This window comes from Ostreococcus lucimarinus, chromosome 11, assembly GCF_000092065.1.
Source record: "Ostreococcus lucimarinus CCE9901 chromosome 11, complete sequence".
Classification (NCBI taxonomy): Eukaryota; Viridiplantae; Chlorophyta; class Mamiellophyceae; order Mamiellales; family Bathycoccaceae; genus Ostreococcus; species Ostreococcus sp. 'lucimarinus'.
In genome coordinates, this window is record NC_009365.1 from 333,642 (window position 1) to 357,188 (window position 23,547).

A 23,547-nucleotide genomic window follows, 5' to 3' on the forward strand; every position below is an offset into this window, starting at 1 on the left:
AGCCCCGCGAACGTCGTCGCCGGCGGTTCCAACAGCGCGAAATCCATCCCCCGATCCCTCGGCCTCGATCCCGTCGACGCCGCGTCATCGCGTCGGTTCAATTCCACCCGTCCTTTTTCTCCCTCGTCCGTCGTCGTCGTCGTCGTCGTCGCCGACGCGAACCGATTTCTCCGCGTCGCCGACGCGTTCGCGTTCGCGTTCGCGTTCGCGTTCGCCGCCGCGTTCGCGTTCGCGTCCGCGTCCACCGCCGCCTCCACGGCCGCGTCGCTCCGCGCGCGCGCCGTCGCGTCGTACATCGACGCCGACGCGTCGTCGCCCGCCCTCCGCGCCGTCGCGTCGTCGATCGCGTCGCCGTCGCCGTCGCCGTCGCCGTCGCCCATCGCCATCGCGCGCGCGTTCGCCTCGCGCGCCGTCGTCGCGGCGTCCGCGATCGCGCCGTCGCGCGCGCCGCCGCGCGCGCCCTCGCGCATCACCATCGCGCACGCCGCGACGACGGCGACGCACGCGAGGCGGCGCGCGAGGCGGCCGCGACGCATCGCGTCGCCTCGCGTCCCGCACTGACGCGCGCGGCACCGACGCGCCTCGCGTCGACGAGCGAGCGAGCGATGGACGCGGTGCGCGACGCGACGCGACGCGACGCGAGACGCGAGACGCGCGCGCGAGGCGACGCGACGCGCGCGACGAGAGAGGGCGACGCGCGCGCGAGGCGATGATGATTCGACGCCAACCGACGACGATCGGATCGGCGCGAGAACGGACGCGCGAAGACGCGCGGCGCGAGGACGGACGCGCGCGACGACGCGACCGTGGACGCGCGAACGATCGACGCGCGCGGACGCGACGCGCGGCGACGGAGAAGAGGAAACGAAGACGATGAGACGATTGGAGCGATTGTTTGACTGACGGCGACGACGGCGCGGCGACGACGATTCGAATAGGCGATCGAAAAATGGTGCGCCGAGATGGGCACGACGCCCGAAAAGGTGGTGACGATGTACTTGGATGAAAAGTTTAAGTCGGCGACGGTCGAGGGGGAACTTTTGGCCAAGTGTGAAAACTTGAAGACGCTGTCGTGCGCGTCGTGCGGGTTGACGACGCTCGCGGGGTTCCCGGCGCTGGCGAATTTGAAGGATTTGAGTTTGAACGATAATCGCATCGCGGATGGGTTGGAAGCCTTGGTGGGGTGCAAGGCGCTCTCGTCGTTGTCGCTGGCGAATAATAAGCTGGCGAACGTGGACGATTTGAAAGCCGTGGCGGAGGAGTTGACGCTGTCGGTGCTCGAGTTGGAGGCGAATCCGTTGACGGAGAACGAAGACTATCACGAAAAGGTCATGACCATGATGCCCACGCTTAACGTGTTGGACGGAAGGGACGAGTTCGGGAATGAGATCGAAGACGACGACGAAGACGACGACGAAGACGAAGACGACGAAGACGACGAAGACGAAGACGAAGACGACGATGAAGACGACGAAGACGCAGACGAAGACGAAGACGAAGACGAGTCCGAGGAAGAGGAAGAGGAAGAGGAAGAGGAGATGGGCTTAGCCGATCTCTACGGCGACAAGCCGCTCGAAGACGACGACGACGACGACGACGCTTTCGTCGAAGACGAAGATCCCGAGAGCGAAGACATCGACGAAGAGGAGTCGGACGACGACGAAGACGAAGCGGCGGCGAAAAAGCCCAAAATATAACCGCGCGTCGCGACGCCGCGCGCGTCGAGATCTCGCCATCGCCGAAGGACCACGACGCGTAGTTTTGTTTGTTTAATTTACCACGCACGACTAGCAAATCACGCGCGTCCCCCGTTCGATCGAACTCGAAGATAAAGTTTGACTTTAGTGTTACAAGCATTCTTTCGTCCATCGTCTCGCGTTCGTCGCAAACCTCCCGAAGCGACGATCGCTCGCGCCGTTCCTACACCATGTTATCGCCGTCTCTCGTGGTGCCGTACGACGTCCCACGCAGCAAGCTCTGCGTCTCGCTCGCGCCGCTCGCCCGTAACCGCCTCGTCACCGCGTAGCTCGCCATCGCCGCGATCGCCACGCCGATCCCCGCGATCAGCGCCACGGGCGCCGTGATCGTGTACGTCCCCACCGCGATCGTGTACGACCCGAGCGACCCGAGCGTTTCGCCGATCGCCGTGCCCGCCGCGCCGAGCGACGCCGTCGCGCCCGCCGACGCCGACGCCCCCGCCGCGCCGCCCGTCAGCGTCATCGTCTCCGCCACCGCCGCCGTCGTGAGCAGGCCGCCCATGAGCGATTTCGCGCGCGCGCGCGATTTCGCGCGTCGCGAGATCGCGCCGTCGTCGCGCGCGCGCCGGCGCGCGCGCGATCGAATCGGCGCGATCGCGCGCGCGCGATCGATCGATCGCGCGACGCTCGACGCGACCCTCGACGCGAGGTTCGCGATCGACGCGCGATCGACGCCGCGAGGTTCGACCGACGCGCGCGCGATCGAATCGGCGCGATCGCGCGCGCGCGATCGATCGATCGCGCGACGCTCGACGCGACCCTCGACGCGAGGTTCGCGATCGACGCGCGATCGACGCCGCGAGGTTCGACCGACGCGCGCGCGATCGATCGATCGCCGTCGCGATCGCGCGGCGACGCGTCGGCGCGACCGTCGCGCGAGACGACGACGCGCGCGGCGTCGACGCGACGCGCGCGATGGCGACGATCGCGCGGCGGGTCGCGCGCGCGGCGTGGACGCGCGGCGCGCGGTTCGCGACGGCGACGGCGACGACGACGGCGACGACGACGACGACGACGACGGCGCGCGCGATCGCGACGACGGCGGAGGCGGCGCGCGGGACGACGGCGCGGTGGACGCTCGATCGAGGCGCGCGGTGGAGGACGCTCGCGAGCGATGCGTCGACGCGGGCGGCGACGGTCGGGGGCGGAGAGGGCGGGACGAGGGCGCGCGAGGCGGACGCGACGGCGGACGGGCGGGACGACGACGACGACGCGCGCGCGAGGGTCGACGCGGGGGTCATGCGCGTGCGCTGGACGATCGCGGAGGGACAGGGGCGGGGGGAGGACGCGGTGGTGCCGGTGTACTCGTTCGACGGCGAAGCGCGAGGATCGGTGGAGCTTCCGGGGCGGATATTTGATCAGCCGTTGCGCGTGGACGTCGCGCACCGCGTGGTGCGGTGGCAACGCGCCAAGGCGAGGAAGGGTTTGCACAAGACGAAGTCGCGCGGGGAGGTCGCGGGGTCGACGCGGAAGGTGAGACCGCAAAAAGGGTCGGGGCGCGCGCGCGTGGGGAACCTGAAGGCGCCGCAGATGCGAGGCGGGGGGACGGCGCACGGACCGGTGGTGCGGTCGCACGCGCACGCGCTGCCGAAAAAAGTGCGGCGAATGGGGCTCAAGGTGGCGCTCAGCGCCAAGGCGGCGGAGGGGAAGCTCATCGTTGTCGATTCATTCGCTGGGATGGAGCCGAAAACGCGCGCGATGAAGGCGACGCTCGAGCGGTTGACGGGCGACCTCGGCTTGGCCGCCGGCGGCGAGTTTCACTCGACGCTCATCATCGACGGCGAATTCGAGGAAATGGCGGAGAGCGTCGTGGACGCCGAGGACCAGTTCGGGCCGAGCGAGCTCGTGCGCATGAGCGCTCGAAATTTGCCGCACGTGGAGGTGCTGCCGCAAATCGGCGCCAACGTGTATAGCATTTTGCGTCGCCGGACGCTCATCGTCACCAAAAGCGGGCTCGAGCAGCTCATCGCGCGATTAGACGCGCCGATCAAGCGATGAATAGAGATGAATAGAGTTGTGTTGTGTTAATACGAGCGAACGACGTGATTAGCAAGAGTACGCCTACCAAGTCAAAATCATATCCTTCGTGTAGCCGAGCTCCTCGAGCGCCGGGAGCACGGCGAACTTCAACATCGGCGGTGGGCCGCAAATCAAAATTTGCGTGCGCTTCCCCGGCGGTGGCATCGTCTTTTCGATCATTTCTTTGGTGATGAAACCGCAGAAGTGCGACCAGCCGGCTTTGGGCGGGCGGTCGAGCGTGTAGTCGGCGCTAAACTTGTCGGCGCCGTATTTAGCGACGTCGGATTCAATCTCCTCGCGACACAAAATATCCGCCTCGGTTTGGTTCGCGAACAACAAATTCATCTTCACCTTGTCTCCGTTATCTAAAATAGCGCGCGAGATTTGCAACATGGGCGTGATTCCGCTGCCGCCCGCGATCATGCCGACGCGCGAGCACTTGCGTTTTTCAAACCCGCCGCCCTGCGAACGCAACCGCCTGATCGCGAAGACCCCACCGCCTTCGTACGTTTTCATCCCTTTCGGCCCATCGAAGTCGCACGAGTCACCGACGCGCAACCCATCGAGGTGTTGGCTCACCTTCCCCCCGAGCGGAAACTTTTCGCACGGCTTGTACGCCTTAATCACAAACGTCACCGAACCCTCTTGATCGTCCGTGCTCACCGGCGTGTACGGTCGCTCGTGCCGCTCGCCGCTCTTCGCGTCCACGTACGACAACCCGACGTGCTGTCCCACGGGCAAGCCCAAGACGTGCGACGGCGTCGGCAGCGCGAACGTCAGCCGCGCCGCGTCCGGCGAAATCTGTTCTCTTCGCGCCAACTTCAGCGCGACGCGCGACGTCCCGAGCGTCTTCGGCGACGCCGCCGTCCGCGCCTTCGCTCGACGACGCGCGCTCCCCTCGCGCGTCGCGCGCAGCGCGAGATCGAGGACGACCAAGAGCGCGGCGACCGCGATCCCGAGCACGGTGACCGCGTTGACGAACTCGGGCGTGCCGAACTCTGGGAGCGTCAGCGCGCCCGTCTTCGCGTCGAACAGCGTCTTGGGCAGCGCGAACAGCTCGCGCGGCGCGGGCGCGGGCATCGCGCGCGCAGCGCGACGAGCGTCGGCGCGTGACGCGACGGACGCGGACGCGATCGGCGCGACGCGATCGATCGATCGACGCGACGTCGAACCTCGGCCCGTAACAAAAAAAACGCGCGCGCGGACGGGTGAGGGGGAGATGTTTATCGTGGTTTGCGTGTATCATGGGCGTTTGATACGCTTGAATATGTGATGTTGGGTTGGTATAGTTGGTTATTACGTCCGCCTCACACGCGGAAGGTCAGGAGTTCGAACCTCCTACCCAATACGCGCTTTTTTTGTTTTGAGAGTGGAAATACTTCTTTTCCACGCATAATACGTATTTCGTCGACCGTTCACGACTCGTCAGCCTCGAGGGACGCCACACGCGGACGCGCGACGACCGACGCGCGCGCGCCGCGCGCCGCGTCGCGGACGCGCGATGCTCGCGGGCGCGCCCCGCGCGCGTCCGCGCGACGTCGGCGCGCGTCGACGACGCCCCGCGTCGCGCGGAAGCGTCGCGGCGCGGACGCGCGCCGCCGCCGCCTCGCGCGAGTGCAGGCACTACGTCAACCTGAAGAACGGCATCGAGGCGCTGCCGACGCTGCGCGACGACCTGGGCGTGCGCTCGTACGAGTTCGTTCGCATACAGAGCTCGCTGCTCGAGAACGGGGACTGCGAGAAGATGATCTTGGAGCTCGACGCGTCGCTGCTGCTCAACCTGGCGCTCGGGCGGTCGTGCTTCGTGTGGGACTTTGGATCGCGCGACGTCGTCAAGGGGCGAGGCAATCCGCGCGCGCTGTGGTACGGGGCGGAGTTCATTCGATACGCGCTGCGGAAGGAGTGGTTTCCCGAGGGCGTGGGGGACGCCGCGCGACGCGAAAACGTGCCGGTGGTGCGCGGGAAGCAAGTCGAGCGCGAGTGGGCGACGAAATTGACCATGTTCGGTCGCTCGGCGAAGCGCAAGATTCGGTATTACAGACAATTCATTCCGGACGACGTGCGCGACGTGCGATTGATCGGGGTGTACAGACCGACGACGCACGACGACGACGCCGAATACTATCGCGAGGTGCTGTTGCGACACGAGTTCGGTGACGGAGGGGACGTTCCGGACGTCGTGCGCGACGAGCGCGAGACGATCGAGGCGATCAAGAGGTTGTCGTACAATATATTTTTTGCCGGCGTGGAGGAGCCGGCGTGGTTGAACCAAAAGTAATAGTAGTCTACGCATGTCAACACAATCACAGAAACGCTCGCTCACCGCTAACGCTTTTTGCTGAAATAATTCGTAATTTCGTTCTTACGCTTCACGCCGCCACCGGTGGACTTGTCTAACAAGCCCATGGACGCTCGAATCTCGCGCTGAATCGCCTCCGGGAGCTCGGCCAACACGTTTTTGTCGATTTGATCAGCCTTGATCGGACTCGCCGCGGGCGTCGCCGACACCGACGCCGGCGCCTTGGCTGCTTTCGTCGCGTTCTTAAACATCTCCACGACGTCGCCGCTGTCTTTTTCGAGCGACACGAAATTTGACGCCGACACGGACATCCCGGTGATCGACCAACGCTCGCGACCACTGGCCCATTTCGAGAGCAACGTGAGCGCGTCTTGCGCCATTTCGTCCGCGCCAGGTCGCAAAGGACACCGTCGCGAGCAATGCCCACTGCTCGTCTCGCGCTCATCCGGGCTCGAAAGACCTAAAGTCAACAGCTTTGGCACGCGATTCCACTCTTCTTCGTCCGCCTCGCACCGATCGTTCAACTCGGCGGTGAGTTCGGCGAGCCAGTGCTTGGCGCTCGCGATGGAGCGAATCGCCAACGCCCCTCGAAACGTCTTCCCGGTGCCGATGCTTTTCGGCATCTCGCGCGCTTTGACAGGGTCATCATCTAAACCTAAAGACACTTTGCGCACCCACTGCGCTTTTTCTTCCCCACAAACTTCCTCGAGCTTGCGCAGCGGCGTCCTCGCGAGTTCGCCGATGGTTTTCACGTTTAAACCATCCGCGAGCTCGCGTCCAAACTTGGCACCTAAACCGCGAATGCGGTCGATGGGTAATTCATCTAAAAGCGTCGACGTGTGGTCGGGACAGAGTACCGTTTGCGACGCCGGCTTGTTCATCCCACTCGTCAGCTTGGCGAGCATTTTGTTCAACGCGATGCCCGCGCTCAACGTGTACCCGAGCTCGTCCACGCACGCCTTGCGAAGATTGAAACAAATGTACGCCCCCGCGGCGAGAAGTTTCTCTTCCTCTCGCCATTCGCTCTCGTCTCTATTCCACCACGCCACGGACGCCTCATCAGGAGGTCGCGGTCGAAAATTTCGCATCGGATCTTCTTCTTCCTTCGCCGCCGCCTCGACCGTCGCGTCCCCCGCCGCCGCCGCCTCGACCGACGCGTCCCCCGCCGCCGCGTTCTCGATGGTCTCCTCCACCGCGCCCGCGCCCAGCACCGGTCCATCCGCGCTGCCCGCCCGCAGCGCCTTCTTACTCACGTATCCTTTCCCGCTCACCGCGCTCGCGCCCGCCGCGTGACTCGTCCTCGCCTTTTCCAAAATCGTCGCCCACGCCGTCTCCTCCAAAACCTTCTTCGCGCTCTCCGTCAGATCCAAGTACGCCTCGTCGATGCTCGCCCGCTCGATCGTCCCTCCGCGCGCCAGCACCGCCGCCACCTCGCGTCCCGCCTCCCTGTACAGCGTCAAATCCGCCTTCGACCGCCGCGTCGGCACCTGCACCACCGCGCACGCCGGCGCCAGCGCCCTCGCCTCGCGTCCTCGCATGTTCCGCTTCACCCCTCTCGCGCGCGCCTCGTACGACACCGCGATCAACGAGTGATTTTCGAACCCATCGCGAAGCTCTCGATCGTCGTCCGGCGCCAGCGCGCGCACGCCGCCGCGCTCGAACGGATTATACTGCACCACCACCAGCGGGACATCCTCCGCCGACGCGCGCCCGTCGCGGCGCCCCGCCGCGGTCTTCGCGCGCAGATCGCGGCGCTCGACCTGGCAGTAAAACGCGTCGAGGTCCAGGTGCGCGACGACGCGGTGCGTCGCGATCGCGCGCGTCGTCATTCCGCGACGACGGACGCGCGCGCGACGGTTGCGATGTCGACGACGTCGCGCGCGATCGCGACGCCGCGGATCGACGCGCGCGCGCGCCGAGCGAGGACGACGCGATCGACGCGCGCGCGCGCGTCGACCGAGGACGACGGTCCGGCGACGTCGCGACGCGCGGCGACGCTGAGGAATGAGGGCGCGTACGCGGTGCTCGAAAAAGTCGCGGCGCTCGAGCGACGAAGCGACGCGAAGGGCGCGAAGCGAGTGCTGCGATTGGAGATCGGACAGCCGGGATTCGCGACGCCGGCGCGCGTGTGCGACGCGGCGGTGCGAGCGATCGAGGGAGGGGAGACGAAGTACGCGGCGCCGAGCGGCGCGCCGAGGCTGCGCGAAGCCGTCGCGGAGTATCTCGTGAGAACGCGAGGCGTGGCGTACGAGGCGGAAAACGTGGTCGTGGGACCGGGCGCGAAGCCGGGGCTGTTTTTGCCGACGCTCGCGTGTTGCGATCCGGGAGATGAGGTGGTGTATCCGGATCCCGGATTTCCGACGTACGCGGCGATGTGCGCGGCGGCGGGCGCGACGCCGAGACCGGTGCCTCTGCGGAGCGATGGCGCGAGTTTCGACATGGCGGCGCTGGAGGCGAGCGTGAACGAGAAGACGAAGATGATCGTGATCAATTCTCCGGGGAATCCGACCGGTGGGGTGATGCCGAGAGAGGACGTGGCGGCGGTCGCGCGGCTGGCGAAAAAGTTCAACTGTTGGGTGATGAGCGATGAAATATATTCGCGATTGATTTACGACGACGAGGAGGAGGGGGGGGAGAACGACGAGAAGATATTCAGCATCTGTGCCTTGGATGGGATGAAGGAGCGCACGATTTTAGTCGACGGCTTCAGCAAGACCTATTGCATGACCGGGTGGCGTCTCGGCTGGGTGGCGTGCCCGAAACATCTCGCCGAGAAGATCAAACTTCTCACCGTACACAGCGTTGGCTGCGTCGCTGCGTTCACGCAAATCGCCGGCGTCGAGGCGCTCACGGGCCCTCAAGACTCGGTGAAGGCGATGCGAGACGAATATCGCGTCCGACGCGACTTCGTCGTCGACGCCCTCAACGACATCCCCGGCATCTCCTGTCCCGTGCCCAAGGGCGCTTTTTACGCCTTCCCGTCTTTTGACTTCCCCGACGTCACCGCCCAAGAGCTCGCGGATTACCTCTTAGAGGACGCCCGCGTCGCGCTCTTGCCCGGCACCGACTTCGGCGCCGCGGGCGAGCGTCACTTGCGACTCTCCTACGTCGGCGAGCTCTCCGATCTCCGCGAAGCCATGGCGCGGATCAAGACGTCTCTGGCCAAGCGCTTTCCCGACTTCGTTTAAACGCCTCGAATCGCCGCGCGCCGGCGTCCGCGAATTTCGCCGCGGCGAACGCGATTTAATAACGAAATCCCGTCTCGTATTGCGCATCTCACGACATCTCCAACACCCCCGGCGAGCGCGACACACGCGCGCGCGCGACCTGACACCGCGCGTCGACCGCGCGACGCGCGGCGCCGACGAAAAGCGCACGCTTCGTCGCACACCGCGCACGCGCACGCGACCGCACGGCGACCCTCAGCGACGCGCGCGCGGAAGATCGAGCGCGGATCGAGCCAACAACACCCGCGCGCGCGCGACGCGTGCGGTAGAGCGCTCGAGGCGACGCGAGCGCTCGTGAGGACGAAAAGAGGCGACATGGGGCACGCTTCGAACGATGCGAGCGGTCGCGGTCGACGAGGGATGACGTCGGGGACGGCGCTGCGAGCGTTGATGGCGGCGAGCGCGGCGACGTTGGCGCGCGCGAGCGCGACGACTTCGACGTGCGATTATTACATGACGCCCGAGGGTGAGGGAACGACGATCGGGCAAACCGACGCGGGTACTATCATGAATCCGTTCGGGAGCTTGGAGGAGGCGCAGTTGGCGCTGAAACCGGGGCAGACGCTGTGCGTGTTGAGCGGGACGTACGAGCTCGACACGTTCATCGGGGCGGAGATCTTGGCGCGAGGTAATGCCGACGCGCCGATTACCATTCGCGGCTACCGCACGAGCGATGGTGCGGATTTGCCAAAGTTCCGGTTTAGCGGTGGTGTTGCGTTGGATTTTAGAGGTGCCGAGTACGTCACCGTAGAAGACATTGAAGTCGACGGCGGCGCCTCGGAGGCGACTACGGAGGATGTCGTCAAAGCGTGGTGGAATGGTGAAAAGCTCGCGCACGTGGGTAGGACTTGCTTTAGAATTGGTCAAAAGTCGCGACACGTGAGCATCAAGCGAAACGCGTGCCACGACGTCAGTGAGGTGGCGGTAAACGTCGTCGACGCGTTATATTCATCAATCAAGCTCAACGTGTTTTATCGCATCGGTTGGTTTGGTGTCGGCGATATCGCTGCGGTGAAACGCACATACACCGCCGCGGTGGACGAAGACGAAGAAGATGACTATCGGCTGGATGTACAAGGCAACGCGATCTGGGGCGTCGAATCGCACTTGTATGAGCGAACGGAGAATGCTTCGTACTCCAAATTTGTGAAGACTTTCGGCGTCGCTTTGGACGCTGTGGCGGATGAAGATCTACGAATGCGATTTTCCGAGAACGTCATCGCGTTCAACGCTAACGTTGGGATGAAGATCGCGCGTTCGCCGTACGTTGTCGTGAGCAAGAACACGTTCTACTCCGATCCCACCGCCGGCGCGTCTTTACTCACTGACTCAGCCATGACTTCGAAGTTAATTTTGAAGGATAACATCTTCTCCACGAGTCAAAGTGCTGACTTCGCGCTCGATGTGGGCGCATCATATGGTACCGATATCGATCCTGATTTCTTCCGCAACAACATTGTCGCCGGAGGCGGTGCGGTTCTCGATGGCAACCTCACCGTCACGCGTATCTCGTCGCAACTCTTCGCGGATGCCGCGCACGGCAACTTTACCCTTCTTCCGGCGGCCGAAGAAAGTATCAACGCCACTACGGTACCAGGAGTGGATGCGGCGGTTTTGAAGGTTCTCGCTCGCGTGATGAAGGATTTCAATGCCGGTACGATGGCGAGAAGCGAGTGGGTGGCGAATCACAAGACGCTCACCCAGTTGATCATCAAAACGGCGCCGTCGATGTACACAAAAATCACGTCCACGCGAAAAGGTCCGGAAGACGCATCGGTGCAGTTCACTGATCCCGTCACGAATGAGTTTTTCACGTTGAAACTCAATCCTGCGTACGCGCGCGATCTTTTCGAGCGCGGTGCGTCTCCGTTGGACGGCTCCGAGGATGAGAACGCGTATCCGTTGGATGGCCCCGACGATGAGAACGCGTATCCGATCTCTGTGGGTGCACTCGGTCAAGGTTACCCGGCGAATAACACTGGTTACCCGTCGAATAGCACTGGTTACCCGTCGAGTAGCACTGGATACCCGTCGGATAGCACTGGTTCTGGTTACCCGTCGAATAGCACTGGATACCCGGCAAGCGGATACCCGGCGAATAGCACTGGATATCCGGCAAAGGGATACCCGGCGAACAGCAACGGATATCCGGCAAAGGGATACCCGGCGAACAGCACTGGATATCCGGCAAAGGGATACCCGGCGAACAGCAACGGATATCCGGCAAAGGGATACCCGGCGAACAGCACCGGATATCCGGCAAAGGGATACCCGGCGAACAGCAACGGATATCCGGCAAAGGGATACCCGGCGAACAGCACCGGATATCCGGCAAAGGGATACCCGGCGAACAGCAACGGATATCCGGCAAAGGGATACCCGGCGAACAGCAACGGATATCCGGCCAACAGCGATGGGTATCCAGCGACGCGGACGCCAGCCATGCCGGAAAGCATCGCCGAACAGATAGAAGACGCCGTCGCGGACGCCGTCCAGCAAATTCAAAGTGTCACGGCGAACGCGACTGAGGAGATTGTACAGGCTGAGGCAGAAGCGGTGACTAACGTGACCGAGACGGCGGGAGACGAAGAAGGATCCGACGTGGATGAGTTGTTGGCGGACGCCACAAATGACGTTTCGCCACCGCCGCCACCGCCGCCGCCGCCGAGACGCAAGCCGCCGCCGCCGCCGCCGCCGTACCCGGGCACGGTCCAACCGCCGTCGCCACCGCTTCCGCCGGCACCTCCTCATGTGGATAGCGAAGCTGGCCTCGTGAATGGTCGCATCGTCATTCCCGTAAGGGACACGCTCAGAGATTTCCTTCTGGAGAGAAATGAAGTAGTGAACGCGTCCTCGATGAGCTTGGACCATCCGGATGAAGATGTATCCGAAATCGAAGATCTTGAGCCGGAGTGCTACAATCCTCCGCGCGGATGTCCGGCCATATTCCATTTGAGCAACTACAGAGCTCAAGCGGTGTCAAAAGTGTCTGATGACTCGTCCACGTCGTACTCGAGCGACCGAGCGGCGTTCGCGGCGTATCGTGGCGAGCGTTTCGCTACTGAACAGTCACGAGGTTCGGTGCAGGAGTTCGATGCACAGCGGCCGGTGGAAGATAGTCCGTACGGACCGAACATTGATAGAGCCTTCTTTGCCGCACTTGGGATGCAAAAGGAGTCCGCATTCAAACCGAATGAGATCATCGCCCCGATGGCTGTCCTCATGGTCATCGCCGCCGCGGTTGTCGCGAGCGAGAGATTGACAAAGCGAGGTCCAATCGAGGAACGCGCTTCGTTGTTAGCGTCGACTTCTGACGTGGCCGAGCGTGAGGCGAGCAAGTTGCGAGCGATGAAGACGAGAAGGAATGCGATGGTCGCGTCGGCTCTTGCGGGTGTGTTCTTCGTCGCCACCGCCACTTCGTCGACGCCCGGAGCGGCGGCTGTGATGCGCGCAAAGAAGGAGGTGGCGCAGCTAGGCTCTAAGCTAGCGGACTGTGCCGGTAAGTTCTACGTTGTGAACTTACCTTTCTCTTCGTGCGCCGTCAAGGGAAGCGAAATTCCTGTCGGTGCTCGGCCATTCCCTCTCGAAGACTTCATCAAATTTGAGGCTTTCGTCGTCGCGAGGCTCGGTTGGGGTGGATTCTGGTCTATGAAATCATCGGGCTATGAAATCCGTTCCGCCGCTCGTGCGCACGTCATCGAGGAGCGTCGCGTGAAGAACGAAGAAAATGTCACCAACGGCTTGATGGATTATCATCGTCAGTGCTTGCGAACAAAGACGTGGTGCCTTGAAGAGGGGAGCGAAAACGCGTGCTGCAGGGACATGCCGGTGACGGCTGTTGAACAAGAAGAAGATGACCTGGAGTTCAACACGTACGACTCGATCCTTCGCAATTTGTGCGGATGCGCGTTGATGATGGATAAGACACCGACGGGATGCGGACAAATCGACGCTCTTGGACGAGATTTGTACTGCGATAGAATGCGCGCGATGGGGATGGGCGACGATCTCCCCGCATGCTGCGATGCTCCGAACCCGTTCCGCGTGCAGGAATGCCTATGCAAAGGAGACGAGAATCACATGGCGTACACATAAACTTGATGAATAGAACTAAACCTTACAATATGAAATAGCAAGATTAAGTAAATGAACAAAAGATCGCGGGCGTTGTGAAGAAGACGTCGGCGCTTCTCAGCGCTCGTTCGCTCACCGTCGCCGCGACGCAGTGGTGATATCGTCCTAGATCGCATCATGTCATTCCATCCCCGTCACTCCGCCTTCCGTGATCTGGAATTCAGCTTCGTCTTCTTTCAGAGTCGGACCTTGAAGCACTTTGAGCACGCGCGCCTCGGCTCTGCCCTTTCTTACCATCAGACGAATCGTAGACGCATGGGCCAAAACGTGCCCCCCGATCGCCTTCTTTGGTTCAACTCCCGCGAAAGCCATGCCCCCCGGGTCAGATTGGACTTGATTAGTGAGCACGACGGCGACGTTGAATTCTTCGGCAATTTTTCGCAAGCGAGAGAGGAACTGATTGAGTGTCTGCTGTCGTTCGCTCAACTCTCCTCTCGCGACGTAATCCACTCGAAAAATCGCCATGATGCTGTCGACGACGAGTAACTTGAAAGGTTCTTCAGCCATTTTCGCGCCAATAGCGATGAGAGCATGCATCATTTGATCGACGGTATCCACGCGAGCGACCATGACGTTCGATAAAACGGCGTCAGCGTCCAGTCCAAAGCGGTTCGCGATTTGAACGAGGCGGTCTCCGCGGAAGGTGTTTTCGGTATCGATCCACGCCACCTTGGCGCATCCACCGCCCATTTCCACCGGCATTTGCGTCGTAACGGCAATAGTGTGACATAGCTGGGTCTTGCCGCATCGCCACTCGCCGTAAATCTCCGTGATCGCTCGACTTTCAAATCCGCCGCCCAAGATCGCGTCCACCGCGGCGGCTCCAGATGTAATATGCACCACATCCTTGCGTCGCTCCGCATCCTCCGCCGCCGTGACAAATCCCCCAGCTTCGCTCTCCGGTAACAGTTTGACCGCACCTTCCAAAACCTTATCCGCTTTAGCGTCAGAGAAGCCTTTGACCGCGATGATCGCCTTTCGCGGAAACATCAACAACTGTCTCACCGTGACGAATCCCGCGTCTCTCAACTTTTTTATATCCGTCGCCGACACCCCGCTCTGCTGCAGCGCATCGATGGACACGATGTTCGACTGTTCCTCCGCAAACGTCACCCCGGCGTCTTCTTCCACGTCAACCCTACGCAATCGAGCGTCGTTCGTCTTCGTCAGTCGCGCGCGCCGATTCGATCGCGTCGATTCGTCTCTCGGAGTCTCGGAACCTCATAAACGTCGTTTCTCCCCTCATCCGCGCTCTCCGTCTCCGCGAATCGTCGCGCGCGAGCGAGACATTCCTCCGCGCACGCACATCGTCTCCTCCGCCGCCGCCGCGGCGCTCTTCTTTCGTCGCGCCGCCGTCGTCGACATGTTCGCGTCGCGCGCGGTGTCTCGGAAGAGGTGCCGAGTTTCGCGTCGGTCGTCGCGTCGCGCGCGCGCGTCGCGCGCGCGCGCCGGCGCGCCGTCGGGCGATCGGGCGGTGCGCTCGCGTCGCGTTCGCTCGCGTGCGAGCTCGCGAGGTCGTCGTCGCGCGCGAGGTCGCGCGTCGAAAAGTGAGGCGCGCGGCGACGGGCGCGCGGCGTTCCATTCGTCGTCGTCGTCGTATCAAAGCAATGCAATCGCTAATTCTCTACGCGTGTTTCGCGAGCGCGCGCGTGATCAAACCGATAAACTCGTCGTCTTCGATGAGCTCCGACATCGCCGCGCGCACGGCTGCGGGATTGAGCGCGGAAGACGTCGTCGGCGGCGCGGATTTCGCGACGGATTTCGTCCTCGGCGCCGAGGCGGACGTTCCCGTAATCTTACGCGGCGGTTGTAACACCCGCGTCGGCGCCACCGATTCGCTCCCTCTCGCCCCGTTCCCGATGGACACCGATCCCATCAACTGCGCCATTAAATCTCCGCCCGTCGGCGCGCTCGTCGCCTTCGTCGTCGTCGCGCTCGCGAACAATCGCGCCCCCGCCTCCGTCGTCGTCCGCGTCTCGCTCCCCACCTCGTTTCCCTCTCCCCGCGCCCGCGCCTCCGCCAGCACGCCCTCCAGCACCGCGCTCATCGCTTCGCACTCCTCCGCGTCGTGAAACCATATCCCGTTCACCTCTCGTCCGACGCGATACATCAAATACGGCGGCGACCGCTCCAGCTCGAATCCCGCGCCGCCGACGCGCTGTCGCAGATTCTCCGTCCCGCACCGATTCAGCACCACGAACGCGTCTCGCGGTTCCGTCGCGCGTCGCACGACGAACAGCGCCCCCTCCACGTTCTTCCGCGCCCACTGTCGCGCGTCCGCGTCGAATCCGTACAGCACCGCGTGTTTCGAGTGCGCGACGATGCGCTCGATCGCGTCGTCCTCCTTGCGCAGCACGCGCAGGTTCATCGCGCTCGTCGCGTCCGTGCGCGCGAGCGCCGCGGGAGCGTCGTCGAGCTTCGGTTTCACCGTGCGCGGCGGCATGGCGGCGAAGCGTCGGACGCGCGTCGGCGTCTGACGCGCGTCGCGAAGGGGCGAATCGAAGCGAACGCGACCGCAGAGATGCGCGCGCGGAGCGCGGTGCGCGCGGCGACGCGAGCGATCGAGCGCGCGATGACGACGCAAAGCGCGACGACGACGACGGCGCGGAGCGCGACGACGACGGCGACGACGACGCTGTGCGTGGTGACGCACGAAAAGTTGTTGAATTCGCGACCCCTGACGGAACGATTGCGGGCGGAAACGCCGCGCGCGTTCGACGTCGTCGTCGTGTCGAACGAGGAAGAGATCGACAAAATGAGGCGCGAGCGCGCGGACGGGGACCTGGCGATGCTGTGGTGGTTCGCGACGAAGGAGGTGACGACGGCGTTCGCGAGTCGACGAGACGTGGCGGAACGCGTCAAGTGGATGCACAGCGGGAGCGCGGGAGTGGATCATTTGATGGCGATTCCGAGCGTGCGCGAACATGCGAGCACGCTGACGAACGGACGAGGGGCTTTCTCGGCGAGTCTAGGCGAGTGGGGGGTGTTCGCGTGCATGCACTTCGCGAAGCGGGTGGACGCGATGCGGGCGGCGCAGCGAAGGAAAGAGTGGATACGGATGACGGTGGGGTTGATCGAGGGGAAGAAACTGGTCATCGTCGGATACGGGGACATCGGGCAACACGTCGCGCGAAGGGCCAAGGCGATGGGGATGAAGGTGTGCGCGGTGCGGAGAACGCCGGAGAAGACGGATCCAAACGACGACTACGTCGAAAACGTCGTGGGGTTCCACGCGTTGAAGGAGACGTGCGCCAAGGCTGATTACGTACTCGTCGCGCTGCCATCGACGGAGGAGACGGATAAGATGATCAACGCCGACGTATTGAGCGCGATGAAGGACACGGCGGTGCTCATAAACGTCGGTCGAGGATCGACGGTGGACGAGGACGCGCTCGTCGACGCGTTACGGAACAAGAAAATCGCCGGCGCGGCGTTGGACGTGTTCGCGGTGGAACCGCTTCCGAGCGACCACCCGTTCTACACCATGGAAAACGTGCTCATGAGTTTTCATTGCGCAGACTTGACGTCGGATTACCACGACTTGGCGCTCGACTGCTTCATCAAGCACGCCGAGCAATACGCGACGAACGCCCCGTTCACGAACGTCGTCGACAAGCGGCTCGGATACTAGCGCGTCCCATCGCCGCCTCGCGCGCGCGCGAACCGACGATCGCCTCCTAATACTTTGTTTTCGTATTACATCAAAACTTGCTCTTGTCGACGCATCGCACGTCCTCCGCCCCCACCTCGTACTTTTCGCAAATCAACGCCGCCAACTGCTCCGAGTAATCCCCTTGCAAGTCCAGCTCATCCCTCCCCGTCGCCCCCTTCGTCACCGAGCACCCGCACGCGAACTTTTTCCCGAACGCCTTGCTCGCCTCCTTCAGGTCGACGTCGAACCGCTCCAGCCCGACGACGTTGGTGATCATCTTTTTCCTGTTCCGGCTCAACCGCGTCACGACCACCTCGCGCGCCTTGGACTTGGATTTCTTCTTCGACGTCGTTTTTCGCGTCGCGTCGTCGTCGTTCTCGCCGTCGTCGTCGTCGCGCGTCGCCGCCGCCGCCGCCGTCGTCGTCGTCGTCGCCGTCGCGTCGTCGTCGAGCGCGACCCGCTCGAGCGCGCGCGCGGCGACGCGCGCGCAGCCGACGACGTCGCAGTACTCGAGCGGGCACGCGCACGACGCGCAGTACTCGACCTCCATCGCGTCGCGGCGCGGCTTCGGGTCGCGCGTCGACGGCGGCGCGATCGATGCGCGCGTCGTCGAGTGGCGACGGCCGCACACGCGCGCGCGGCGACGCGCGATGCCGCGCGCGCGCGACGCGACGCGCGAGGACGGCGCGCGCGGTGACGTCGCGGACGCGGACGCGGACGCGGACGCGGCGCGACGACGACGCGCGACGGACGACGACGGCGCGACGACGACGAGGAGAACGACGACGACGGCGCGGACGACCTCGAGCGACGTCGCGGACGCCCTGGACGCGTGCCTGACGATCGAGGCGACGGCGCGCGACGACGGGCGGGACGAGGGCGTCGTCGCGGGACGCGCGATGGGCGCGCGCGAGGGGCGGGAGATGGGATTTCGCAAGGGGTTCGAGCTCGCGGAGGAGGTGGGGTACTACGCCGGGTGCGCGGCGGTGTGGCGGACGTGCGCGACGCGAGACGGCGACGCGCGCGGAGGGCGAGTCGAGCGCTTGATCGAGAGCTTCGAGCGCGAGCTCGAGGAGAGCGCGATCGGGAATCCGCTGGACGAGGGGATATTGGAACGCGTCGAGCGGTTGCGAGGACGATTTAAGACGCTCGCGGCGTTGCTCGGACGTCGAGGGGAGCACGCGCGCGCGGATGCATCGCTCGGGATTAGTTTTTAGTCGTGGTCGGGCGGAACGCGCGGTCGGTTGTAGTGCGCACGCGATGCGTGGTGATTAAATGAATGAGAGATTACGCGCTCGGGCTCGTCGTCGCGTCGAGGCGTTCGCCGGAAGCGGGCACCAAGCCGATGGCGCCGACGTTTGGTTCGAGAATCTTACCGCATCCCAGGCACGTGTCGCCGTCGTAAAACACCGCATATTGCCCGGGCGCTAAGCCTTGGTCGTCCTGGCCTATATTCACCTCTCCGCACCGCTCGCCGTCGACGTCTTTGAATTGGAACGAGCACGCGTAAATGTTTTCGCCGTGACGAACCTTGACGCGCAAACCTTCGATGCTCTCCAACGGTGGTTCTTGGCCGGATATCCAGTTGAAACCCGCCACGGTGAAAGTATCGCGCGCTTTGTCGAGCGAATAATAATCACGCGTGACGTACACGATGTTATTAACGCAATCTTTGCCCGCGACGTACCACGGACCGCCGTGCAGAAAGAGTCCGCTCCGCTGACCGATGGTGTGAAACCAATACGCGCGATGCTTGCCGAGCACTTTTCCGGACTCGACTTCTATGATATCACCCGGCATCTCCCCTAAATGCTCTGCGATGAACTCACTAAACTTGACCTTTCCTAAAAAGCAAATCCCTTGCGAATCCTTGCGCCCGGCGTTCGGCAACTCGGCCGACGCAGCCAACGCGCGAATCTCTGCCTTCGGCATACCCCCCACCGGAAAGCACACGCTTCCGAGTTGCTCTTGACTCAAATCCGCCAAAAAGTACGTTTGATCTTTGAACGTATCGCCTGACATCACCAACCTCGCCAGCTCTCCAACGTCGGCGCGCTCCACCGCCGCGTAGTGCCCGCTCGCCACTCGATCAAACTCGCCGGGATGCGTTCGCGCCAGCCACTCGCGAAACGCCCCAAACTTCACTCTACTATTGCACAACACGTCTGGGTTCGGCGTTCGCCCTTTGCGTATCTCCTCCACGCTATCCTTCACCACCAAGTTCCAATACTCATCCGTCAGCGGCACCGTCTCCAGCGGCACGCCCACGCGCTCGCACACCGACTCCGCCACGCGCAGATCCTCCTCCCACGGGCACTGATCCCACGTGTTTCGAAAGTCCTCCTGAAACCAAATCTGAAGATAGAACGCGACGCATTCGTGGCCGGCGGCGCGCAAGAGCGCCAGCGCGACGGAGCTATCGACGCCGCCGCTCAGCAGCACGGCGACGCGCAGCGGCTTCGCCCCGGGCTCGGCCAGACGCAGCGCGCGTGGATCCAATGGGGTCCAATCGAACGCGGCGCTCGCGCGCGGGCGCGAGAGGCGCGATGCGCGAGCGGCGCGCGAGCGTTTCGGTCGCGAATTCGACCGGCGGCGGCTGACGTTCGACGTCGACGCCGACGCGTCGGCGCCCGCGGACGCGACGCGCGCGCTCGAAAACATCGACCGTGCTCGTACGAACGCGCGCGCGGCGTCCACGGCGTCGCGCGGTGGACTGAGGGACGTACGCTCGCGAGTCGCGCGAGTCGCGCTCTGGCGTCGAGCGGTCGCGGTCGACGCGTCGACTGAATGCGTCGATAACAACGGGTCTAAGATGACGTGAGATCAAACGGTGTGCGCGATGCGTAAGGACTCGTGGTCCATGAAATCTGCCAAGCCAGGGATCGGGTTGGGGTGCCGGCGGATGGCTTCGCGTAGCTCCTCCGGCTCGACGACGAAGACGATGTTCTTGTACTCCTTCAAAGCCGCGCCCCTGACGCCTGAACCGGACTTGTGCGCCGTAGCGATGCCGAGCGTGAGTAAATTTTCAAAAGCTCGAACGAGGACAGAGCGCGAAGAGTCTTTGGCGTGCGTGAGCTGCTCTCGAGATCCCATCTCTCTGAACTCTTGCGCGAGCGCCTCGAATGTGAAGGAAGGACGCTTTCGCGCAACGTGCATTCTGTACATTGCGACGCAGAGTAGCAGCTCCAAAGTCGTAGCGCCGATGAGTGAATCTACGAATGGATTCCTATATAGACTGTCCACGGCCTCGACGATATCATTGCTCGTTATCTTCCCGAGCTGACGGTTAACGCGCGAGAGAATCGCGCACGCCACTTTACTTACAGACGCCGGCGTGTTCTCCAAACGACCGTAGTGCTCGAGCTTTTCCTTCACCACAGGACTTTGCATCGCGGCGCGAAGATGCAAGTTCCACTGTTGCACATAGTCCGGATCGCTCGGGCACAAGTATTTGTCCTTGTCGGAAAGCTTGAGTGCCTTTGTCACGCCCTCCACCATGGACACCGTGTTCCCAGGCGGCGCGACGACGATGCGTCGATTGGAGAAACGAGATGCGACACGCTTTTCGAGCAGTCTATCGACACTGTGTCTGCACGTCACACCAACGACAGCGGCCTGCACGGTGGATTGCTGGAGTAAATCTGTGATGGCGTACAGAAGCGTTTGCTTCGAGCGCATCGCAAAGAGCTCAAAATCATCGAGGACGAAGATGACGCCGCGCTGTCCACCCAACAGCTTCAGCATCTCCGTCATGAAAGCAACGTTTTCCGCAAAACCAGTCTGGCGACCGGTGACATCCTCATTCATATTGGGGCACAACTGCGAGGCAATCTTCTGCATTGCGATGCGTTCGTCAGCGTGAAGCAAACCGCTAAGATGGACTGTCACAACCTTGCCCGGATGCTTGCTCTCCAAAATCTTCAACGCGGAGTCTAAGACGAGCGATTTCCCACTTCCTCGATTACCCACCATGAGGACGGAGTTGTTTTGACCGCCAGACACCGTGTCTTCGAGGATGTTCAACAAGTGGTCTCGATGCGCCTTCAAGTTTGGCGCAAACTCCAAGCCGTCGGCGTCGATCGGGCGTTCACGATTGACGCCGAACAGGCGACGCCGCAAGAGTCGAATCGCCGCATCACCACCTCGCTCGCACGGTGGCTCGACTTCCTCTTTACGCGCTGCCAAGACTAAATCGAGCCCAGTCGGGGCGTCGCACAGCGCCGCCGAATCCAGTACTTGCGTGCCTCCGGCGTAATCATCCTCGTAACACTGCGTTCCACCATCGTCTTCGTCGAATTCCTCCGTCTCCGCCTCGGACTCGCTCTCGCAATCCGAGCCCAATCCCGCCACGACGTCGTCCACGCGACCGAAAATAGTCGGACTCGCCATCGAACCGCCAATGTTTGGCGAAAACGCCGCGCTCGCGCCGCCGCTCTTCCCCGGCGTCACCCTGAATTCCCGTTTTCTCCCGCTCGTCGACGGCGGCGACGTCCTTTTCACTCGATCCATCCTCGGCGTTCCATCACCCGCCGCGTCGTCGACATCGAAATCGATATTCTTCACCGGCAGCCCGCTCGAGCCCTTCTTCCTCGCGCGTTCGCCGTCCTCCGCCGCCGTCGCCGTCTCGCCCCCATCCTCCCCGAGCGACTCTCCCGCCGCCCCTTTCGCGCCATTCATTATGTTTTCAACCTCTTTCAGCACCATCCCTCGCCGCTTCGCCGTCGTTCGACCGATCGTCGCCGCGACGGTTTCGCCGCCGCTCGCCGTCCCCGTCGTCGCCGTCCCCCCCATCCTCTCCCCGCGCTCGCCCGCGTCGCGCCCCGCCGCGGACGCCACGGGTGTCGTCGATCCTCGTCGACGCTTTCCCGCCGTCGTCGCCGCTCGCGGCGCGTCGTCGTCGTTTAAGACGTCGTCGTCGTCGAACGCGCGGTCGGCGTCGTCATCGTCGCGTCGCGCGCGCGCGCGCGCTCGATCGCTGAACACGGTGCGCGCGACGGAACCGAACAAGCCCTGGATCGCGCTCTGCATCGCCGCGACCGAAGGCGCGGCGGCGCGCGGGCGTGTGACGCGCGATGGCGATCGACCACGGCTGTCGGAAAATTTGAAATTTCGGCGTCGAGGCGAGACGGACGCCGGCGAGGCGAGACGGACGACGACGCGATCGCGACGCGGAGACGCGAGGGATAAATAAGAAGAGCAATTAACAATGAATCATCAACGCGCGGGTGCGGGTGGGGCGAAGGAGGCGAAGGCGAAGGCGACGACGGACGCGTCAGTCGTCTTCGCGAGCGGCGGCGACGAGCTTTTCAATCTCTCTCGATACGAGCTCGAACGAGGTGAACGTGATCGCCGCGGCGGGAGTGGTGCGGATGAGGTTGGTGGCGCATCCGCGATAGAAGGCGGCGACGCCGCCTTCGAGGTAAATTCGACGTACGAGGGCGCCGATGCCGCTAAACGGACCGAGACCGTGCACGTGCATGTGCGAACGGATCACCTCGTGTGGGTACGTCAACGTCGACGCGATCATCTTTGCGATCGCGCTGGCGACCATGAGATCTATGGGCTCGATCTTATTCACCGCCACCTCGCGCTCTCTCGCGAGCTCAACTTTGATGGATTCGTAGAGCGGAAACTGAATGATGACGTGCGCGATGCCAATCAATGAAGGGCCAAAGCCGCTGTACAGCCCTTTCAAGCCCTCTTCGCGCATCATTCTCGTCAGAGCGTTTATCGTTGACGTGTACGGCACGCGCTTGGGCATCGCCGACGCCAACGCGTGCGAGTGCTGCACCTGCAAACGCGTCTTCGCCACCCACAACGGATTGGTCACGAAAATCGTCGCCGCGCCCGCCCCGGCGGCGGCTAAGATGTGCGCAAAATGATTTGCATCCGCAACTTTCACGACGCGTTCTCCATCGCTCGCGCCTTCACCGTCACGGACAATCGCCGTCTCGCCGACGCCTCGTCTACTAAAAATCCGCTTCAGCGCGCCGTACGTGCTAAAATACACCCCCCAATTCGGCAGCAGCGCCGCGACCGTCGGTCCCAGTCCCCTATACAGCCCTCTCGCGCCTTCGTGTCGCACGATTCGCCGCAACGCGCCGTACGTGCTCAGGTACTCTGTCGTCCCCGTGGTCGCCGCGCTCACCTGCAGCCTCGTCTTCAGGACGTCCAACGGGCACACCACAGTCGCCGCCACCGTCCCCGCGATCGCGCCGGAGAACCCATTCGCGAAGGCTTTATCGCTCAGCAGCGCGAGCGCGCTCGGGGGCGCGCCTCGCGCGAGGTTTCGATAAAAGTTTGTCGCGTGCTGCGGGTTCGCAAAGGCGTCGACGTCGGGCGACGACGTGGACGCGCGCGCGTTCGCGGCGTCGCGACGCGTCATGAATCGCGCGCCGCGACGCGTTCGGCGTTCGAGATCGCTCGGCGGCGATGCGCACCGATCGCCGCGCCGAGGTC

General features: G+C 63.3%; 16 protein-coding genes across 16 annotated transcripts; 7 read left to right on the plus strand and 9 right to left on the minus strand.

Annotated features, from left to right (window-relative positions):
- Positions 1-962: 962 nt before the first annotated feature.
- Positions 963-1,697, plus strand: OSTLU_26496 (predicted protein; the record flags this gene model as incomplete). The annotated part of the gene is made up of 1 exon (XM_001420274.1): positions 963-1,697. One exon carries the CDS (start codon positions 963-965, stop codon positions 1,695-1,697), a length of 735 nt encoding a protein of 244 aa, XP_001420311.1.
- A 223-nt stretch (positions 1,698-1,920) lies between these two features.
- Positions 1,921-2,259, minus strand: OSTLU_17339 (predicted protein; the record flags this gene model as incomplete). Its single annotated transcript, XM_001420441.1, has 1 exon — positions 1,921-2,259. One exon carries the CDS (start codon positions 2,257-2,259, stop codon positions 1,921-1,923), a length of 339 nt encoding a protein of 112 aa, XP_001420478.1.
- Positions 2,260-2,996: 737 nt separating this feature from the next.
- MRPL4 (Putative mitochondrial ribosomal protein L4) lies at positions 2,997-3,755 on the plus strand (the record flags this gene model as incomplete). The annotated part of the gene is made up of 2 exons (XM_001420275.1): positions 2,997-3,511; positions 3,596-3,755. 2 exons carry the CDS (start codon positions 2,997-2,999, stop codon positions 3,753-3,755), a joined length of 675 nt encoding a protein of 224 aa, XP_001420312.1.
- Positions 3,756-3,845: 90 nt separating this feature from the next.
- OSTLU_6009 (predicted protein) lies at positions 3,846-4,610 on the minus strand (the record flags this gene model as incomplete). Its single annotated transcript, XM_001420442.1, has 1 exon — positions 3,846-4,610. A coding segment is annotated over one exon (765 nt), but the record flags the coding sequence as incomplete, so codon positions are not given.
- Positions 4,611-5,277: 667 nt separating this feature from the next.
- Positions 5,278-6,054, plus strand: OSTLU_26500 (predicted protein; the record flags this gene model as incomplete). The annotated part of the gene is made up of 1 exon (XM_001420276.1): positions 5,278-6,054. The coding sequence occupies one exon, from the start codon at positions 5,278-5,280 to the stop codon at positions 6,052-6,054; it is 777 nt and encodes a 258-aa protein (XP_001420313.1).
- Positions 6,055-6,101: 47 nt separating this feature from the next.
- Positions 6,102-7,904, minus strand: OSTLU_44217 (predicted protein; the record flags this gene model as incomplete). The annotated part of the gene is made up of 2 exons (XM_001420443.1): positions 6,102-7,130; positions 7,329-7,904. The coding sequence occupies 2 exons, from the start codon at positions 7,902-7,904 to the stop codon at positions 6,102-6,104; spliced, it is 1,605 nt and encodes a 534-aa protein (XP_001420480.1).
- A 97-nt stretch (positions 7,905-8,001) lies between these two features.
- On the plus strand, positions 8,002-9,263 carry OSTLU_19738 (predicted protein; the record flags this gene model as incomplete). Its single annotated transcript, XM_001420277.1, has 2 exons — positions 8,002-8,089; positions 8,110-9,263. Exons 1-2 carry the CDS (start codon positions 8,080-8,082, stop codon positions 9,261-9,263), a joined length of 1,164 nt encoding a protein of 387 aa, XP_001420314.1. The 5' UTR covers positions 8,002-8,079.
- A 1,995-nt stretch (positions 9,264-11,258) lies between these two features.
- Positions 11,259-11,720, plus strand: OSTLU_5713 (predicted protein; the record flags this gene model as incomplete). The annotated part of the gene is made up of 1 exon (XM_001420278.1): positions 11,259-11,720. A coding segment is annotated over one exon (462 nt), but the record flags the coding sequence as incomplete, so codon positions are not given.
- A 1,836-nt stretch (positions 11,721-13,556) lies between these two features.
- Positions 13,557-14,801, minus strand: OSTLU_17346 (predicted protein; the record flags this gene model as incomplete). Its single annotated transcript, XM_001420444.1, has 2 exons — positions 13,557-14,574; positions 14,743-14,801. 2 exons carry the CDS (start codon positions 14,799-14,801, stop codon positions 13,557-13,559), a joined length of 1,077 nt encoding a protein of 358 aa, XP_001420481.1.
- A 685-nt stretch (positions 14,802-15,486) lies between these two features.
- OSTLU_8926 (predicted protein) lies at positions 15,487-15,855 on the minus strand (the record flags this gene model as incomplete). The annotated part of the gene is made up of 1 exon (XM_001420445.1): positions 15,487-15,855. A coding segment is annotated over one exon (369 nt), but the record flags the coding sequence as incomplete, so codon positions are not given.
- Positions 15,856-15,960: 105 nt separating this feature from the next.
- OSTLU_26506 (predicted protein) lies at positions 15,961-17,104 on the plus strand. Its single transcript, XM_001420279.1, has one exon. It carries the CDS (start codon positions 16,009-16,011, stop codon positions 17,065-17,067), a length of 1,059 nt encoding a protein of 352 aa, XP_001420316.1. The 5' UTR covers positions 15,961-16,008; the 3' UTR covers positions 17,068-17,104.
- Positions 17,105-17,137: 33 nt separating this feature from the next.
- On the minus strand, positions 17,138-17,659 carry OSTLU_44011 (predicted protein; the record flags this gene model as incomplete). The annotated part of the gene is made up of 1 exon (XM_001420446.1): positions 17,138-17,659. A coding segment is annotated over one exon (522 nt), but the record flags the coding sequence as incomplete, so codon positions are not given.
- A 328-nt stretch (positions 17,660-17,987) lies between these two features.
- Positions 17,988-18,305, plus strand: OSTLU_26508 (predicted protein; the record flags this gene model as incomplete). The annotated part of the gene is made up of 1 exon (XM_001420280.1): positions 17,988-18,305. One exon carries the CDS (start codon positions 17,988-17,990, stop codon positions 18,303-18,305), a length of 318 nt encoding a protein of 105 aa, XP_001420317.1.
- Positions 18,306-18,375: 70 nt separating this feature from the next.
- OSTLU_17350 (predicted protein) lies at positions 18,376-21,060 on the minus strand (the record flags this gene model as incomplete). Its single annotated transcript, XM_001420447.1, has 2 exons — positions 18,376-19,557; positions 21,058-21,060. The coding sequence occupies 2 exons, from the start codon at positions 21,058-21,060 to the stop codon at positions 18,376-18,378; spliced, it is 1,185 nt and encodes a 394-aa protein (XP_001420484.1).
- A 170-nt stretch (positions 21,061-21,230) lies between these two features.
- OSTLU_17351 (predicted protein) lies at positions 21,231-21,597 on the minus strand (the record flags this gene model as incomplete). The annotated part of the gene is made up of 1 exon (XM_001420448.1): positions 21,231-21,597. A coding segment is annotated over one exon (367 nt), but the record flags the coding sequence as incomplete, so codon positions are not given.
- Positions 21,598-22,360: 763 nt separating this feature from the next.
- OSTLU_44261 (MC family transporter: folate) lies at positions 22,361-23,473 on the minus strand (the record flags this gene model as incomplete). The annotated part of the gene is made up of 2 exons (XM_001420449.1): positions 22,361-22,983; positions 23,059-23,473. The coding sequence occupies 2 exons, from the start codon at positions 23,471-23,473 to the stop codon at positions 22,361-22,363; spliced, it is 1,038 nt and encodes a 345-aa protein (XP_001420486.1).
- Between the last annotated feature and the right edge of the window lie 74 nt (positions 23,474-23,547).

Bases quoted from the DNA above. Each gene is read 5' to 3' on its own strand.
- OSTLU_26506 (XM_001420279.1), top strand. From the start codon at position 16,009: ATGACGACGCAAAGCGCGACGACGACGACGGCGCGGAGCGCGACGACG.